General features: G+C 37.1%; 1 protein-coding gene across 1 annotated transcript in view; it reads right to left on the minus strand.

Annotated features, from left to right (window-relative positions):
* Positions 1-21072, minus strand: part of fibcd1b (fibrinogen C domain containing 1b) — a 125565-nt gene that overhangs the window by 38205 nt on the left and 66288 nt on the right. The window contains exon 6 of the mRNA XM_008423804.1: positions 5624-5720. Coding sequence (XP_008422026.1) covers positions 5624-5720 — 97 coding nt within the window. The remainder of the gene's footprint in view (positions 1-5623; positions 5721-21072) is intronic.

Below are 21072 nucleotides of genomic sequence, written 5' to 3' on the forward strand. Positions count from 1 at the left end.
GCAAGGACAGCATTACACACACGCACACACGCACACACACGCACACACACACACACACACACACACGCACACACACACACAATGGTAGTAGAACAATGCAGTGACGATGCTGAAGGTGACGGAGAGATGGACGGAGTTAAATACAAGACAAAACAGGAATCAGATGTGACCCTGAACACATCGCTGGGCTACACTGGAAACCTTTAGGTCAAATGTTGGCCACTCAAAGAACATTTAGAATCTGCATTAAGGATTTAAAAAAATAAATGCTGTTCAGAGACTAAATTCATCCAGTCTGTTGGAGTCTGAGCAATCACGCGCAGAAGAAAACACTAACATTTTAGGTTCATTATGTGCAAATTTGATAGAGACTTCCTCAAAGAATTTAAGCTGCAGCAGTGACAGAGTTGACCTCCACCTCACAATTATATGCTAATGTATATTGACTTATTAAATAACATCCCAGTTTTTCATTGTAGAATGAAAAAATACTTTTACAATGGTTTTTTTCTGGGAGATACCCAAAAAATTAGAAGCACAGTACAAGAAAAAAGAAAAAGAGTGAGGGATAGTAATGGATCTGATTCTTGAGCTCATAAAACCGAATATGGTTCAAAGAAGTTAAAATCAGTAATTTATGGCAGAATTTATCAAACTATTAGGTAAAAATGCAATTAACATCAGTTAAGTAGGAGTGTAATGTAAAGTGTTACCCCTTAAATTTAGTAGAAATACAAAGTTTGATTCACCTTTAGCACGATTAAAAGGCAAGACTTTATTTTGTTTTTATGTGTTCAAAAAGTGGTGAACAAGACACCTGATAAAGAATGTCCTTGTAAAGGATGTAACACCAGTAAAAAAATGCATGATAGAAACACATAGAAAGAGAAAGATTTGATGAAAAACATAGAACTCACAAAGAACATGTCTGTTTACGGCAATAGGTGCAGCTCCCACCACAAACCAATTCTGCTGCTCTAGCAGGACACCTGGAAATCTAGGTTACTCTCCCTGGGATTAAATCAGACTAATTTAAACCCATATTACACATCGTGAAGCCAACAGCAGCCTTGGAAAAATGACTGTTTAACAGCTTTTACAGTGACAATAGAAATTCTGTGTCCCACTTCAGAGTGTCACATGTTTTCTTCAGACAGGAGCATGCATTCAGTTTTTGTATTTATCTATGCAGCATGCATATAACATATCCTTCTTTCTGTTTAGCTTCAACAGTATTGCAAAAACAATTTTTAACATTTTTTAGATGAAAAAATGCATTTAAACATAAAGTGTTTTTGCATGAATATAAAGATGACATATAAATGTAAAAGCAAAATTGAAAATATTAAAAACAAAATTGTTACACATTTACAGTCAATAACAGCAGAAAAATGACAAGTTCCTGATGAAGCTAGAGGAAAACTCAGATGATGATGGGATCAGAATGTACTTTCCTTCTTGCGGTTTTGGTTTATATTCTTTTCCGAGGTTTAGGAACAGATTTTTAGCTGAGTTTCAAACACACTACATCTTTCGATTCCTCCAGCGTGTTCGAGTTTGACAGTTTTTCCACCGCTCATGTGGGAGGCAGAAACAAGAAAAGCGTCACCCGTGGCTCTCTTCAGCATTCTTTGAGAGGGCAGGGGTCTCGACCAGAAAAGCAGAGTATGACACCGTCTGAGTAACAACCATGCTGTAATAAGAATTGATTTCCATTTAATGGACTAATAACAGTTTAATCCAGTGCTTCTTTGGCCTCCTCGCCTCTGCCTTGGAACTGCTGCGAAAACAGAAATGACTTTCACATTTGAGCAAAAAACTAGGCGATCTTTTCTGATCTTGGAGGAGGGGAAAATCTTCCTTTTCAAGTAAACGCTAAATGCATAAAGTAGTTGATAACTCCAACGTAGTCAGCTGAAGGGCAGACATATTGTCGTTTCTCCTTTTTCCTTTTGTGTTTTGGTTTTAATGTTTCTCCCATTACGAATGGTAATACGTATCTGCATATTAGTAATTCACTAGATCCAATGAGAATCGGAGTAAACAGGATAATAAGGTCATGAGAAATGTGCTGTCCTTCAGAAACGGGTGATGACAAAAGTGGTCAATCTTGGTCAGAAGGAAGTTAACCAGCAATGAATTTCTGCCTAGGCTACAGGCAAGCATAAATCCATTTTTCATTTTTGCCCAAAGGGTAATCGATGATGGGGATGACGAGACAACAGCACAACCTGAATGAGCAAGGGTACTCTGACAGGTTCAAAGTGGCCTGGTGGCTCATTTAAATTCAGTCTGCTAAACCCTGAGCCTTCCGCATTCCTACCGAGTTTCAACAGCGTACCACAGGCACAACTAGCTAGCACTTTAAACATGTTTTTTTATTATGGACTGCATAGTGTGATAGCCCTCAGGTCAACAAAGAGTTCTAGATCTCCCTTAATTTATATAAACTCTGCAAACGTTATAAACTATACAAGCAGTCCTACATCCACCAAGGACGCATTTTGCAGGTGCTGTAGGCATCGCTTTGCCGAATGAGATTACGGTAAGAATCTGGAGTTTGTTTTATCTACATAGCAAGAACAAAAACATTTCTGAGAATCCGGTTGAAATTACACTGAGGTCTACAGGTGCGACACGAATGAAGCATGTTTTTTTTAAAAGGTAAGAATATTATTTAAATTGTTGGATTACTAAATGTGAAAACCGGTATTTGCTGATTGCTTTCTTAGAGTGTCATTCATAGAGGATTTTACTACATCTAAAAACTTCTACACCAAAGAGTGTTGTACTAACTCACTGAGAAGAACAGAAATTGGATTTTATTTCCGTACGGCTGATCCTACCCTGGTCCAGTCCAAAATAGGCTGATTAGGTCACAAGAAAATGTCAGTGCATGTCTGGTTTTGTAATTTGTGACCTTTTAAATCACCCATTTGGTTGATTTGCTGACGAGGAGTGATAAAGCTAGTACTTTAATTGGTCAGCTACTTTGGCAGAAAAGCAGTCATTGTACTTTGCAGCCCCATCCAAACAAAAAAGGAAAACTCAATGTCCTTCGTTATATAAAACTGTATTTAAATCAAACAGGAGTATATTAGGGGTTTAGTTGTCTTTTCTGATTTAGTTTTTATTATTGTATTATCACCCATCTTTTAACATGTCAAAATTAGGCTCTTAGAGTTCATTAATATCATATATATTTATCAATTTATCTCTAAAAATAACATTTCAATTTCAAACCCACCCGCATTTTATGACTTCCAATTTTTCTTCTTGTCTAAAGTGACAAGCGAATGATACATAAGTTACAAAAAAAAAAACAGGACAGCTTGCCAAAGCTGTCAATTGACACTTATTAAGATCCATGGGTTTATGCTAAAATAATATTTTGTATGTATGAAGGAGGGCTTTAATCTACAGAGCTAATGGGAGAGAACCATAACGATGCTGTGGTACGTCCGTGACCTTGACCATGACCAGCAGTGTGTTCGTCCTGAAATAGGCTTTTTCAAGCTCTAATTATTCTGCCAGTATGAACTTGAGCAAACTACAAAGATGAAGACGGAAGGAAGTTGGTGATAAAGTAGCTCATTACTGCTCCGCTGAAGCATCAACACTGATCTGTGGCTACTATTTAGATTGGCAGTTACGTGTAAAAAGATATGAAATCGTCTCTGAATGGAGCTGCGGATTACTGACACTTTTTTTTTAATTTATTTCCTGTGAATGCTCCTTGAATATTTGTCCTGTACAGTAGGAAGCTTTCTATATCCCATGAGATAAATTGCTTTTCTGGAAGTTTGTTTAAAGTGAGTCATGACAGGAAGGCACTTCATCAGCTTCAACTTGCTATCGCCATATAGCAGCTTCACTGTGTCAGCTAGCCATGAATTACACAGCAGTCACAGTATGTGTGGCATGTGGTGAGTGGGCAGCCCACAGATTCTGGAATCAGGACTGCAAGAGTTGGTGCTTGACCATCATCGTGTGATTAACATCCAAGAGATTCTCGTCTGAAATCATTAAGATTGTTTCAGTACTTTTTGTTAACTGCAGTGGACAGTTAACCAATGCATTAGTAAAGTGATAATTAGCAATGTTGTGATGAGATGCAGTTAGTTTGATTGGTCTCTGACATTGGAACTTCTGATGTTTACTAATATTGCACGATAAATACAATATTTTTATATAACTACTATATATATTTTTTATATTAAAACAGAAACAATCCCAATCCAAATTTTAAAATGCATCAGAAGATCTAACTACTCTCACTGCAAAATAAACATTACAACAAGAAATGTTACATTTCCTATAAATAAGTAATTGTTTCAATGATTTGTACATATACTTGGACTCACTGTGATGCTGAAGAACGAAATCCCTCTTGCAGACAAGTAAAGGCATTCCTAATTATTTATAACTTCATCCACTTTGACAGATGCTTCAGCAAGATCTAACAAGAGCAACCCCAAAGAGCGGAGCTGCAACCACCTTATTTATCACAATTTTCTGCATCACAAAAATTTTCATTTTACCAGGGATGTGCATTTCTCAACGCCGCTGTATCTGCATTGATGACACAATCTAAATGAAGTATTTTTGAGTGAATCCATAAATATAGACTTCCAAAAACTGTTTAAAATGTCCAGTAGTGCATTAAAAATATCTTAATTTATTTGTATGTATTGTTGCTTTTGTTGAGTATGTCAAATCAAAGGTACTTACAGACTTTGAAAACAAAAACTGGTGCAAGCCTAGTTAGCTATACCTTTCATTTTCATTCCCATAATCATTTAAATGACATTTAAATTAAATTCTGATCTCTATAATTTCATCTCAGACTACAGTCTTGAACTACATGAATTGTTTTAAAGACATTCCATGTCTTTAAAACATTTATTATTATATTTCTTATGCCCTTCTCAGATATTGTGCATATGTTTGATGATGGGAATAAGCACAGCGCAGGTAATTTGTAATATGAAAATCTGATTCAATTCACATGTCCAGAAGATGCAGCTAATGCTGAACTGTCTTGAACTAAGAATTTGGCTTTGGAAAAGCTAAATTCTTCAGCTGAAGGCATTCGTCTGTTGGCAGTTTCTCCTTGTCAAATTTCAGGACAAATGTAATGTGGTGCCAGCAAAATTATTAATCACTGAAATGTTTGTAACACTAAAATAGGAAATCATTCTGAGGTGCTTTTGGCATATGAAAAAAAATGAAGAAAAAAACAAAAAAACCAGGCGGCATAAATTTGTTGTTGTGTTTAATAGGTGTCATGTTTATTAAAGCAGTTTCTAAAGTGGTTTTCCTTATTGATACTCTTAAAGGCACAATGAAATTAACGATGACACAAATTTAAAATAAATATTCTATATTGACTATTTGTTTTATGTTGGGTATTATTCTATCTTGCTCCACTAACTTACTTTCTTCTCTCTCTGAGGCAGAGTGCTGCACTTCTGCTGCCTGTCACTATAACGTCGTGGCTAAAGGTGCAGTGCATCCAACCTAATCCGACTTTCTGTGATTTCGCTTCACTTGAATTTGCAAGCCCCATTGCACATATGCGTTTTCTCACACGGTGCCAAAAACCACTAAATGATTCACTTACCTAGCCAGTGTTCTCCGGTGATTTTGCCAAATCCTTCACGGTATGACTCCCATCCCCTGAAGAAGTTAACCGAGCCGTCCTCCCTGCGCTGAATCACCTAAATGATCGAGACAGCAAGACGAGAGACAAAGAGGTCAGATGGTTTTTCATCTCACACAGAGCGCTTCATCATCCTTTATGATGAGTCATTCTCTGTCCCACTGGTCGTCGCTAAGCTCAAGTAGAACTAAACTAAATGAACTCATAAATGCTTGCTCTTTCGCTAATGAATAATGCAAACGCTCTCTCCGCTAAAAAGGCAATTTGTTGGAAGCTAATAAAGAGAATCCATTAAATCTTGACTGACTTTGAAACAAATTGCCATAGAATCTGCATACTTTGTTGAGATTCCAGAACAGAGATTATGTTCATAAAACAATGATTCTGAACACGCAGACACAAATGCTTCAGTAGGAGGAAAGAAAAAAAAATGCAATTATAAGCAAATAGATTTTGCACATGCATCACATGCATCGGCGCCTCCTGTTAAAATATCAACCAAAACTGCTGACGTGACACGCTGACGAAAGGAAATTAGAAACGTATTCCTCAAGAAGAAAATGTGTGAATATAACTGGGGAGCTACGTTTAGAGGGGTGTGCAAATGTTTTAAAAGCAAACGAAATTCCTTGAGACGGCGCATCTTCGCCATGAATAATCTCCCAACATTTCCAAAGAGTACCAGATGGCACAGACGGCCATTTTTTCTTTCAACATCTGCACCGACAAAGAAATCCAGCTGAGCAACAGCAATTATCCCCATTATACCACGTAACAGTCTTTTTCTCAAATATGTTAATCATCATTTATCCACATCATCTTCATAGGTGCAGCTTTTTATTTCCTGTCAACATAAAGGGAACGTGAATTTTGTATTCTTTTTATCACATCAAAAACGATTGTCTTCTAACCTTTATTTTTACAGTATCATTACAAATCTTGGAATTGGAACAAATGGGGATATAAACGTGACATCCTACCATGTCGCCTTACTTGAATTTGCTGGGATTCTGAAGGAGATGCGGCCTGTGTTAATTAAAAAAAATAAAAAAATAAAAAATCCTGTGATTGAAGTGACTCAATCACAGGATTTTTTTTTTTTGAATTCAACTATTTGGATGGGTAATCAAATACATTTGGTATTATAGTCGACATACACAATAAAATCCACAAACTGCACCCCCTTTAGTGTGTGGATGAATTTTATTTGAAAACTGCACCTTGACCACAGGAAGCCACAAACAAATTTCTGATATAATATTAACTGTATGTTTGAATTCGTAAACTTCAAATTAATTGGTTTTTCTGGAATAATAATTTATACATTTTCAATGGGATTAAAATCAGAGCAACTCCAGGTATATATTTATCCAAATGTATCAAAGCCAGAAACCATTTTTATGGGTGTTTATGGGATTATTTACCTGTTTTCCTAACAAGTGTACTGTTCAGTAACTTCAAAAAGTTTTGAGGAAGTGCATTCACCTCGTTCACAGTACTAATGGTAGCAAAACAGAACTGTTTTGTGCTCTCTAACCATTCTTCTTGTGATTGTGACAAAATAATTTACTCCTCCCCTCATCCTGAGTCTGTATTTTTAATTTTATTAAGTGCTGCTGGAAAAAAGATTTGCAATAAATCTGCTCATGTACACTCAATCTTGTTTTTCTGGTTCCATCTTGTAGGAGGCCACCCAGAGAAGAGAACAGCTCATATGTATAATTAAAAACCTGAAATTAATATTACATTTGTACTTATGATACGCCTGTCTAAATCTCTGATAGAAACTGCAAGCAGGCTCTGGCTTAATCTTGTCCAACATAAAAAACGAAAGAAAAAAGGCTGTGAAAAACAGAGCTATCTGGCAGCGGACTTCAAATAACGTGGTAAATTTAAAGTGCAATAACGTTACCGTCCAGTCCAACTGTCAGGATTCTTTTTCTTTTTTTTGTTCACAGTAAAAACTCCTAAAAACTACAAGAAGGTTTGGTCTTGGTGTGTTATATCGCTGCTGTTGAAGTTTAAGATTATAGACAACAAAGGAAACCTTGTGCAACCTTCAAAGATGCAACAGGGCTTTGTTAAAATAGCAGTGGTTCATGCATTGGGGGTAAAACCAGGTTTTATTGACCTGTAAAGAATAGTCACTTGGCTTACAAAATTCATGTACCACCAATAAAACAACAAACAAAACCTTCTTCACATGCGCCTCACTGTAGCACACTGACTGCCCAGTCGCATTTCTCATTACGGCGAGGATATAACCTGGAGGACATCGCTCTTCCTGTCCGATTGAATTGACTGTGTTTTATTGAGCATTTACCGTTTGCTGAAAAACAGTAAATGCTCATTTTAACATAGTTATCCTCACTTAAATAAGGCACAACAGAGATTTTAATCTGAAAGAGGAGATGAAATCAAAAGTTAAAAGGCATACAAAAACGGCTGTTTACATCCACTGGCGTTTTGTTCTTGAAATTGCAATCAAATGCTATTATTCAGCCCCCACTAATGAGGTTTGCAGTGGAATACCTGCAGTGATGTCAATCCGCCGTTCCTTTGTTGTGGAAATCTCAGGAGGGTGCTGAAGGTTAGCAGGCAGACATGAGGTCTAGCCCACCTGTTCCTTTTCACTGATTTATTGTGTCAAGTTTTTTTATTATTATTTTTCTACATGAGACAACTTCTCTGCCTTCAAGCAACGGCCCTCCCTATCTTACTACCTGTCTACATTTCACCCTCCTGCAGTCGAATGAGCTGACAGAGAAGAAAACTATTTTATAGCTAAAATGACATTTTCTTTCAATACATCTGTAACTGTTAATGTCTCCTCCTCTGGTTCTCAAAGTATCAAGTTTAAGAGGCAAAAATCATATAATGTGTCAGTGAACATATAAAAGGAAATGATGTCACGGAACACTTTCGGAAGATGATCCTGGATTACATTGTGAGAGGAAAATACCCAGATACAACAGTGTGCGTTGCACAAAAATGAGAACCTGCAGATGAGTCAAATCTGCAAATTAGACTTAAAATAAAAGTCCTTATATTGGATGCTCAGCCTAGAAATGAGCTCTGGGATTTGAGTGTCATAAATAATCTTTATCTCAGCAAGAAAGTGAGGATCATTTGAGAAAATGATTAACATTTTTCCTTCTGAATTACCGAAGTGTGTACAAATGACTGGTTGTCATGGTAATTTTAGGCACAGAACATATGAATGCCTTGTCATGATTTCAACAGTATATGCCAGAAAATGTAGTAAAATTTGCTTTCAAGTTCACTTTTTTTAGAGCTATTGATGCCATCAAGAGACTGAAAAAAACATAATCTTCCTAAGTATTTTGTCCTGCTTCTAGTGTAAATATCTTAATTATTGTTGATTATAGATCAAGCATTTGTTCCACTGGCAGATAAGACAGATAAGATGTTTAGTTCTAAATGTGCTCAAGTCATATGGAGCTCAGTTTGAGAGACATCCATGTGGTCATAATCACTGGCAGAAGTTCCACTGTCCCTCTCTTGCATTTGCTCAAAAGTAACTTTTAAGTTAGTTTTGCCTTTTGCATTTCAGGTGTACTAAAATATTCGAAACCTTCTTTTTGTAAAAATATGCATATGATTTAATACTAATGTTCTATTAAAGTTTATAAACACTGTTCATGTTAGCTTTAGCTTGAAAATGAACATATTGATGTCTCTCAAACTGAGCTCCATATGACTTGAGCACATTTAGAACTAAACATCATATCTGTCTTGCTTTTGAGCTAACGATGCTAAAAACAAACTTTTGGTTTGTAAAAAGAAGTAGCAATCATAGTTAAATTAATTAAAAATTTGATTTTAATTGGTGTTGACCCATTTCTACTTTTCATCTTGGGTCATACATGCATATTTATGTTTCTGGCGGGGTAAATATAATACCTTATTAACATTAAAAATAATCCATGGCGGTTACAAACAGATTTTTTATGTTGAATATTCTGTACAAGATGAAGATATTTAATATCCGGGCCATCGGGCAGTGCGAGCATAGCGCAGACAAACCCGTATACGTGGCCATCACTGGTTTAAGTCCTGGCCCAGTGACCTTTGTCGCATGTCTTTCCTCGCTCGCACAACCCACTTTCCTGTCTGACCACTCTCAAGGCCACTAGAGCCGATAAAACCTAAAAAAATAAGAAGAAAGAAAGATATTTAATATCCATATATCTCTATGCTTGCTTATATCTGCAGGATTGCAGAGAGGACCGGTACATATCTCCGGAAATCAATCCGTGAGAGGTGGGATGCACCCTCTACCCATTTATCACAGGGCAATGGAGAGAGAACAAACCACCCAACTTGCAAAGATTTACTACTAAAGTCAATTTTCAGTAACATATTAACCTCGCATGAATATTTTGGACAATGCAAATACCCACAGCTGAATTACTCTTGCTTTTACAGGGTTGGGGAACTTTCTGCAAATTCATATTAGAGAGTTCAAACTGGACTTAGAAAAAAGATATTTTTAGCGCATCTGCTCCATGGGCACGCCTGTAATCAAAGGTGGATGAATCATTTACAATAACCTTAGTTTGTAATGCTCCAACATGCACAATTAATAACACAAATTGACTCCTGGATAAAGTTGCCATACCGATCAGTACCTGCCCATGTTTGGAGAAAAAAAAAAAAGGGTCAAACTGAACTGTGTGCAGCTTTTTGGACCACAGTGACAGAGGTTCATAGCAATGTTCCACTGCCACCAAAGAAGTGCAGGATATTATGTTATTTTTTTGTTGTCCTTTTTGTTCAGCAAGTTAGACTTCTGTCTAGGGCTGTGTAATAATATCAATTTTGCGATATATATCGATATTTTCTTTGCTAGAAAAAACATTGACATTCATCTGTCACCTTGCTCACTCACTGCTTGCTTTGCCGGGAGAGTGATTAGGTCATCAGGCTTAGTGATTCCTTCAGATGTTAAGTGTCAAGGTTAAAAAGGTATCAAACTATTCAGAGCAGGGTACTTGGTGCACTTTATTTACTTTACAAATGCATGTAAGCTACAGTTTGTACTGTTTCAATTAAAAGAAACATGTTTTATCACCACTACTTCGATTCATTTTGTCCAGTTGTCGACTTTAAGTCTGTCTCCATGTCCAACCAGAGCCAGGTATTGTGTAGTTGGTGCTTTTAATCAGTTTTCATTTAAATTAATTAAATCCAACTCTATAACAGTCACAAAATGTCACCAAAATCACCCTGTCCCTCTAAAAATGTTCAGAAAATTGCAAAAGTGTATTAAATTGTATCGTTTGCTGAGCATCACAATATATATTGTATCGTGAGCAGAATATCGTGTATCGTATCATAAGATTATTGTATCACTACAGCCCTACTTCTGTCCAGCTGTTTTTATTGTGTATTTCTAGGATGATAGACGTAATAAAGCTACTATATGTTTCCTCCCATGTTTCTATGAAGTCACAGTTGACGTAGACTATGAAGTCATGCAACCTCTGATACAATCTCAAGGACTGTAGATATCTTTTAATGCCATATGTGTGCTTTAGCAAACGTTTCTGACCAGCACTTTCACTTGAAGATTGTCTGCAGCAGCAACTCTTGTATGAACCAGACACTGCTGGTGCACACCAGTTCTAAACATCTTCATCCATCCACAAGAGTGGCTACATGGGATCATGGTTCACAGTAGCAGTGAGAAACTGCCTGTAATTATACAAAGCTGGACTCAACCTCAGTAGTTCAGCTCATATTAGGGTCAGCACTCTTGTCTTGCTGGCGATGCTCCCCATATGTCAAGACTTTCTGCAAGATGCGAGAGAAAATCTGAGGTTTAATTTCATGTTGACCCTGAAGGTTGGATTCTGTGAGGTCTTGACACACCAAGCAATGTCTCTCATGTTTCAAGAGTTTATCTGGAACAGGGGGGACGGAGGACATGTTGAAGTGGGTACATGTGTCAGATTGAGCAACTCAGAAATATGCATAGTGAGACCAATATATGGGGAAGTGTTGTGTGATCTTGTATCAGATTATCAAAAAATGTGACAGTATTACAGGTTGTGCACATAGTTAAAACTTGTCTATTCACTTTTATGTGTACAGAGGTTGTTCACTGTATTAACCGTCTTGCTATTTTTTTCCCCAACTGAGAGGGACTGAAAGCACCATAGCTGACTTAAGGTACATAGAGAAATCTGCCATGTTAATTAAAAAAAAACAACAACTCTTCAGACATCAGAAATAAAGTAGAAACATATGAAAAACAGCATTAGTACATCAGATATGGTATTAGTTCTTCTAATTTCAAAAATAACCTGATCAGGTACTTTATTTGGTAATGTATTTCTTCAGTTTGCAGAAACATTTTGACAAAAATAAACTATTTCTTTGGTTTTCAAAATGTCTACTTCTGTGTGTTGTGATTCCAGAAATCTGCTCCAAGTCAAAAAAGTATATATATATATATATTTTTCTTTTTTTTCTGCAACTCAACAATAAAGCAGGCGGCGCTGAGCCGTATGGAGCAAAGCGTATATTCAAGACAATATACAACTGTGACCAACTACTCACTCTGTGAAGATATTGCTAGTATATAGAGGATATTGCACTGTGTGCAGCTTCTCTTCTGTTTACCTCATTTTTCTTTATAACGTATTTGTTTAGAATGACTCCCTGGCTGTGTACAGTCTTTGTGCATGACTTAAGCAATTACAGTTTCATGTTGTTTTTTTGGGGGGGTGGGGTAGCTTCAAATGATCCTTTGAAGGCATTCAATATATTTTATGTCTTTTAAAAGAATGAACCTGTCTTCATGGTGTTTTGATCCATTTGTAGGGTCTCATACCCCCTAAATCAAACTAAAATCAGACTTTGGAGAACCTCCCAAACTAAAAACCTGTTTCACAAAAAGACATTCGGACATTACTGCTGAAGTCTTTTACTTTAAATTGTGTATGGGTGTGTGTGTGATAAAGCATTTGTGCTCCATGCAGTGGTTTGTGTTTTTAAGTTAGAGTTGATAAGTACTGCACAGAGGGTAGGCATAAGCAGTTAGGATACATATAGATAGTTAAGGAGGTTATTTTTCTTGTGCGCACAGTTATGTTTTTTTTCTTTCTGCTGAAAGCAGTGTAGGCAGAAATGTTAGTTGGGGAATGCCAGGTCCTATGCTATAAATCCCTATACATCCAATTGTCTTATCACGTACAGTCCGTCCTATTCATCTTCTTTTTGATTTATGCTATCCAACATCATATGCAGCACATCACAGTTCACCCAGCACAGAAACTTTAACCTCTGGCCGAAACTGACTCCTCTACCCATCACTCGTTTATATTGCTTTGCATTTTCCTTTTTATTGTCAGCCTTCAGAGTTGCATTTAATCACCAGCTAGTCTCTCTTTTGGGTCACAATTGTTTGTTGAGAACTTGCTTCAAAATCTGATCCACACAGTTGCGCAGAGAGTTGTCAGCACCACCAGATTGTCAGTTTCACCATTAAGGGAATACAAAGTCTGTCGTGCAGTTCAAGTGTTTGTCTGAAAATTTGCATGCTTGCACTTTTATGGCTGCTGTGCTTGCAGTGGCTAAGATTGCCTTTGTTTTATTGAGCCTTGGCTGCCGTGGCATCTCACCAGACCTCTTATACATGGATACAGGAATGTCGTTTCCACGGAGAAGCGACTTAACATCCCGACTGACAATTCCTTACACACAATGTCTGGCTAGGGAGCGGAGGGGGGGCTCTACTTCACATCAAAGGAGTTTTAGAGAAGGTCACAAGCTATTTCTGCAGGGCAGGCGACGTTTCAGGCATGCACATATAGCCCAGTCAGATCTGCTGCTGTGACAGAGTAGCCGTTTTAGTTAAGCGCTGAGCAAGAACTTGCATACACTGCCTAAAGTACAAATTGCAAAAACTGAGCTAGAAAAAAAAAAAAATCCATAGTTGAAGATGGGTCTATGTTCATTTTGTACAAGCAGCACAGTTGATATTAACAGCTACTGGAACCACGACTAAATATATATTTGTTCTCCTGGGACATATAAACATGTGATGCTTCAAGAATACTCATTCTAGTTCATGTATCTGTTTTTATCGCAGTGTTTCTCCTTGTGTTTGACATTAGAACAGTCAATATTAGGAAGAACTGGGGGATGGCGGTTATTTGCTCTCATTTTGAAGCTCTTAAACCCTTCATCTGTTACCCACATATTACACGTTTGACTTAATCGATTTCTTTCCCACAGTTCCTCGGGTACCCAAATCTTTTTACAAGCAGCTCCCACTTAATCCGAAAGTACAAATAGCCCATCTTACCACGGCAACCTTTTCAGAAATTAGCTTGGTACAGCCTTGCATGTTTCCAGTGACGACACGTCAGTGTTAGGAAAATTTAATTTCTGAAGCCCACAATATTGTGAGATTTCATTGTTATTGCATAAATGCACCCTTTTGTATCAACAGCATAGCCTTCTTTATGTTTTAGCAATATAATAATGTGTGTAGCCAAGTCCTCTGCATCACTGTGAAACTGTTCATAAATGGTTTCTGTTGATTAGGAGAAACGCTGCAGTGGAATATCGTATCTTGAAGTTGCTAACATGTTTACTTGTTATGTAAGTTGAAAATTGTTCCTCTAATGTCTGTACTTTTTGTAGATTTTCTGAGTACTGAAGATGTTTATTTTTTGACTTAAAGTACAATTTCAGCTTTGGTCTTTTGTGCTGAACAAAACAAAATCACAGTCATTTGAAACTTGTTATGAAGAGGAGATGCTTTGTGCATAATATGATAAAACCTGCACACAGAAGTTCAGCAAATGTAGCAGAAAAGAGAGAAGGATTTTGAAGAAAATGTTTATGAAAGAGCTGCAAATTGTGATCGAATGGTGACTAGAATAGATTGGACTGAGTTTGACTGAATTTATAAGAGTTGAAAACTAAAAGTCCAATCTTTGTCTTATGAATATACTTTATTATATTTATGCTGACTGCACCATACATTGGCACTAACAGAGGACAGTGGCAGCACACTATTCAATGTGAAGTTGTTACTGTGGGAAGAAGAGTAGGCTGAGTAAGATTTAAGACACCTCTAAAAAGAAAACTATTTTCTACAGAGGCCTGCAAACTCTTTATTCAAGCCCCAACTCAAACAGAATGTGAAACTTTAAGAGATAAGAAAAATCTGAAGACATTACATAAGTTGTGTCCTGGTTTATCCTTTAAATGTGTCTAATCTCTGTCAAAGAACATGTTGGGCTAGGAAATCCTGACAGTCCTTTAGAAAGTCGGTCTGTACTCACCGAGGAAGGCACACACACACACACACACACCCCCACACACACCCACACTCGCACGCACGCACGCACGCACGCACGCACGCACGCACGCACGCACGCACGCATGCACGCACGGTTTGCTGTCAGTAATTCTTCCAATTCTAGTTATGGTCACGAATATAAGATGTTAAGTATAATAGAGAGCTATCAAAAATATTTGGTTCCCGACAGATTGTGCTTGTGTGTCTCATAATGAACTAATTTTGCTATGAAATAAAGGTAACCTGAATCTACACAAACTCCTATTTTCACATGATTTCATTATGAAAGTAAAATATATCAAAGCCAACAAGGTCTTATATGAAAAGGTCCCAAAGCAGCAAGCCAACCTCAAACCAACATACTTCCACCAGGTTTGACTATAGGTGTAATGTTTCTATTTGTCTTAATGGCATATTAGTTTTATATCAGATGCAACAGGTCAGACACCCTTCAAAGAGTTTCATTTTCTGTCTTGTCATTCCACATAATACTTTGGTGAAGGTTATGGTGAGTCTACATACCTTAGAAAAGGATTTGAAAACTTTTATAGACAAATAGAGTTCAATTATTTCTTTAATATTTTTTACATTTCTACAGATTTGGGCATTGTGTGTTTCTATTTAAAATATTTTAGCCTTCTTTATGTTATGAAAAAGTTCTGTTATACTGATTTACTGAATGTGCAGGTTAGGCAGCAATGAGTGGAATTAAACTCAGCTTTCAAAAAACCCCCCAAAAAACATGGTGAATCACAGTTATTTCATGGTTAGAAAAGGGAAGCAATTACCTTTTCAGATAAGACCAGTTTGGTTTGGATACCCCTTTTTTGCTCTACAAATGAAATAGTTTTTAAAAGCAGTATTCTACAGTATAACAACTTGACAATTTGCTTGATGATCTGAAAAAAAGAAGAAAAAACTGAATAAAATCTGTGGAAATGCCGAACCACAGCGCTAAGTGCTCAGAAAGGCAATCTAGAAGGTCTTTCTTCTAGTATAAACATGCTAAGATGACTCAAATTCTGATTTATCCCAAAAGTAGAAAAAAAAACAAAAAAAAACAACAAAAAAACATTTTGTTGTTTACACAAAACCAATACTGGCTAAAATCAGTGAAAGTATATATATATATAACATGTTAGAAAGTCAGATGTGGAAAATAAGACAAAATCAGAGAACCAGTTTTCCATCTCTTGAGAATCGAGCACATCTGCAGCAGCACCATCCAGATGACTTTAAATAATTATATTCGAGAGGCACAGCAGTTGCCTCACAAGTATAAAGTACAGCACTGTAAAAAAAAATCTCTCTTGTATGATTCCTCCTGAGTCAAGTAAACTCTCATTGTTGAGGCCCCATTCAAATCACTATCACCTCTCAATTCTCGACACGTATGAACAAAGACAAAAGCTTTACAGAAAGAAGTCTGTAGAACAATTTAAACATATCATATGCGCACAGAAATAATTACAACACGCATACGGAGCATTGTGTTTTGCTACATGGTCAGACTGAGCTTCAAGTAAACCGTTTCAGCAGAAAACGGTAATGACCAGCAGGCGTTAACAAGCCAATCCGCAATCCTTAACGACCATCTCGCCCAACGCTTTCTCAAGGGGCGCTTGCACTGGCATGATCACATTAAGCTGCCTGTAATCTCTGCAGTAGATGAAGGCTACTTAACAAGCAGCTTTAAGCTCTTCAGCAGGCTTTCTGTCAACTACGGGGAGCCTGCAGCCTGCACAGACGGACACCCGAACCGACAGAGAAGTACACAGGAAAGAATCAACACCAGCACTCCAAAGCTGATTCTGGGAGATTTACAATCTGGCACGTCACCGCGTGGAAAACAGGAAGCGTGCCAATAGCTTGTTAGCTCCTGGCATTTACGCACAGTGAGCACACTATGTTCGTATGTTTGGCGCATTGGCAACAGATGTCACTTGATGATAGTCTGTGGTGGCTACAATAAAATCTTCATATGATTACAAACCTCCACCCATAAAGAAATGAGGAAAATGTAAGTACCATGGGACTTGCTTTTATGCAGCAAGTCCCGTGAAATATTCATACAAAGATGACAAAACTAGATAAAAAAAAATTATGTTAAAATTTTACATGCAACACATATTTGAAATGAATCAATATTCTATTTTATTCACCATGATTAGCAAAATAGGCTAGCAGATATGAAAAACTAGTAAATAGTCAAATGACCTTGATTTTTCTTGCACTCATTACTTTGCTTTTCATTCCACTTCTAGCTAATTACTTGTGAGTTTTAGGTTGTGTTATGGCTCCTAAAAGTGTTTATATCCTCACAACAATTTTACATCACAACTCAAAAGTCTACATGGATTTGAAATGATAGACAAACATCAAGTTGATGATTATTAAAGAAAACAATTAAAAAACAGTATATGGTTTTCACAATGTTTTTTTTTTCATCCTTCTTTGCTCTGATACACTTTGGTGAGTCAGTTTTGCCTCTAAAAATCACATTATTTGATTATATTAAGTAGTAAATGGGTCCAACTGTGCAAAATTTTAACTCATCATGACCACAGCTGTTCTGTGAAGACCTAAGATGATTGTTAGAGAACAGACAGGTTTGGGATAAATGTGGGAGAGGTTTAGTGCAGGATTAGGTTATAAAACGTTCAAAATGTCACTCTTTGTAAGCAAAACAATTTGTGAGATGAAAAAGGAATATTGTAGATTGCCTCGAACAATTCATGGGCAATAATTCTTGTTCTTGGCAGCATCATTGCCTCAAAATGCAGGAAACTATATAAAGGGCAATCCTGAAAGAAAACATGTAAAAGGCAAAGATTCACCTTAAAATTAATTGTAATGTCTCAGTCAAAAACCACCCCTGCGACAGACTGGCGACCTGTTCAGGGTGACCCTGCCTCTCGCCTGGAACGATAGCTGGAGATGGGCACCAGCAACCCTCCTGACCCCACTAAGGGACAAGGGTGTAAAGAAAATGGATGGATGGATGAATAGACAAAATCCAACAGATTTAATGGATCCAAAAGAGAATCTGTGGCAAGATTTAAAAAAATGTCACCAACATAACTAAGCTGAGATTTAGCTATGCTACAAAGAATGGGGAAAAACTTCAACTACTAAATGTGGCAACAACTTGTAACACCGTCAGTTTTTGGCTTTAAAATGGTTTTAAAATTTAACTTTTTTAAAACACTGGATCAAACATTTCTGAGAGACTGAGATTCTTAAGGAAAATTTTAATATTCTGCATACAAAAACCATTAAATGTGATCCACACAGATGGGAGAAAAAAATAATTCAGTACAATAAAAACAGCCTGAAAATGAGGCAAAAATGAAGCATGCTTTTTGGCAGCTAAAACTGGGATGAACAAGAAGATGGATCAATGAGGACCGCAGAGCAACTGCAAGCAATTTGATAATGTTGTTGAAGGTATTGATATGGTAACAAATGCTGCAGCAGGTGATGAAGGCACTCATAAATTCAGAGCACCAGGCACAAACGTTATCTTCAAACAAGACTGCGAACATCTGTCAGGGAGCACTTTAATAATCCAATCACCAAAACTGATGTGGTCCAAACACAGCAGCAGCGGCAACAGTGAAGGAGAACAGAGAGAAACACAATACGAAACATTTTTTCTCTTTATTGTCTCACACATACGTACACCACAAAGTACGTTCTGCATTTATTTAACTTTTTTTGTTTTTTACTGGCTTTCAGCACCAGATCTGATTACTAAAGTAAAAACAAAACTGGTTGCCTTGTAAGGTTCGTGGAATAAAATACATTAGATTAGCTCTCATAGATCTCAGCTGAGACACAGAAACGGAAAGCAAAAAATGTGCCCAGCACACCAACGACCAATGAGTGGATACGTCCTCATGCTTATTTCCTATTCAATTTAATTTAAACAATGTGTAGCATCCTGTACATTTACTCAAATTCTTGCAACGCAATCTTAGAACTAGGAATGGAAGAAGTCACACTGAGTAGGTTTATTCAGTGGGGAAGAAAAAAAAATTGCAAAAAAAAAAAAAATTGCAACATGCAGTGGCACCCCACAGTGATCCAAATAAAGTAAATTAATTTAAAGTGTTTTGGAATTTATGCTCTACTTGTTCTAACTTGCTCAAAATGTTAAGGGGCTTCTAGAAATCTTTTACAAATTTGATTTCTTTATTATAAGTAGGATGTAACACAGAGGCCCTTTGCAAGTTCAGATGCTAAACAATTGCTATTCACCTTAAGTTGAGAAGTAATATAAAAAGAAGGGATGGATGTTTTAGCCTTGGATGTGTGGAGGTTTGGCATATGGAGAGATGCACACTGTGCATTCCCAGAAATAGTTAAAAAAACATAAATAAAAAAAACAACATATCCACTGATGCATTGGACTGCGGTGAGTTTGTCTTTTTAAGGGTTCTCCAATCTATGTTCCATCTGCTTTTGGCACCAAGCAGAATCCCTGAAACTTGCAGGTCTAGTTGTGAGTCTGGTCATATAGCAGATGGGAAAAAACCATAAAATAGCTGTACGTTGCCGCAGCAGGCCTTTTACAGATCTCTAACCTTTCCTCACATAACCTGCACACGGCTCTAATGGCACTAATATCCAAAAGGACACGCCTGACACTAGGAGTGATAATGCAGCAGAAAGCTCCTGCTCTCCTCCCGCCCCTCTATCCTTTCCCTTTATGCCAGTTCTGGAGTGTAAAACAAAACAAAAAAAAACAAAACAAAAAATGTGTGTGCATCCTTATAAAAAAAAAGTATGAATATAATAAGCACCTGAAAATCAGAGTAAACGCCTGTGATGAATGTGATCCTGGTGAATGGTAATATGCGTTGAACTGAGCCAATATTCCACTCTGAAATTAACCACTTCATCTTTGAAAAATAACACACAGACATAGGACTAGTATGCACAAACATCTACCCTGGATTTGCTTTATTTTCAATCGAATAAACAAGCAGATAAAATATTGAAGACCCAAGAACCGTAGAGATAGAGGAAAGCCTATGAAACACTCAAAAGGCACTCCGAGCCTCCACAGGAGGAACAGAACATGCACACAATCGTACATTCAATCTAAAACTTTTACATTTCAGTTCTTAGCTGAATGGGATTTTTTTTTTTTTTTTGTGAGTGATTGCTGTGCTTCTGATAAAAGCACCATTTGATAATGCAGAACCGCGCTGCACTCCGATATATCTGCACTCATTTATTATTAATAACGCTACGGTCATTTTTAGTCCCTTCCTTTTAACAAATAAAATAGTAATAATGGAAGATACTGCTCTGACCCAAGAGGCTTTATTCAAATGGCTTCTGAGAATCTCTTTACTAAAACATGACAGGACAGTCACCCGAAAGCACTAGATGGTAAGAGGTTGAATGTGTACAGCTTTTAGGATTAACTGTCCGACTGGATTAACTGTAAACACAAACGAACACATTTTATTGTCTGTGTGTACACATGACAGTTTCATTTGTATTCAGCTGCTCTGCTGAAATATGCTTTTAAACTTTGACTAACGCTAACGCCTGCAAGCGGATTGTGTGGCGTGTGCTCTCGTGAGCCGAGGGGTGTGAGGCGCAGTAATGACATCTCTTTTCTTTTATGTCCTATCTGCCATCTTTGATTCTACCTCGATGGACCGACCGGGTCTCCAGAGCCTGAGTTACTGCGTCTGAGAAATATCGAGCAATTTCCTCCGACAACCATTCCCACCAATCCATAATGACGGTTTTTTTCTTTTCTTTTTTCTTCTTTCTCACTTGCTTAAAAATTGTCGTCTTCTAATAAGTGGATTAGTGCTAGGATTCATCTAGTGAGGTATTTGCTCCTAGAAAACCATTTCTGTTGTCATAACTCACTTTTTTATAGGACTTGATAAAGTATTTAAAAGGTTCTGAGTACCACGATGCTTCAAAACTGTACTTAGAATCAGTGATATGGTTTTCTAGTAGTGTGGCGGGAAAAAAAAAACAACTAGCTGGATGTTCAATTTAACTTATTGGCATTATGTTTTGTTATAATACTAATAATATA

This window comes from Poecilia reticulata, linkage group LG12, assembly GCF_000633615.1.
Source record: "Poecilia reticulata strain Guanapo linkage group LG12, Guppy_female_1.0+MT, whole genome shotgun sequence".
Classification (NCBI taxonomy): domain Eukaryota; kingdom Metazoa; phylum Chordata; class Actinopteri; order Cyprinodontiformes; family Poeciliidae; genus Poecilia; species Poecilia reticulata.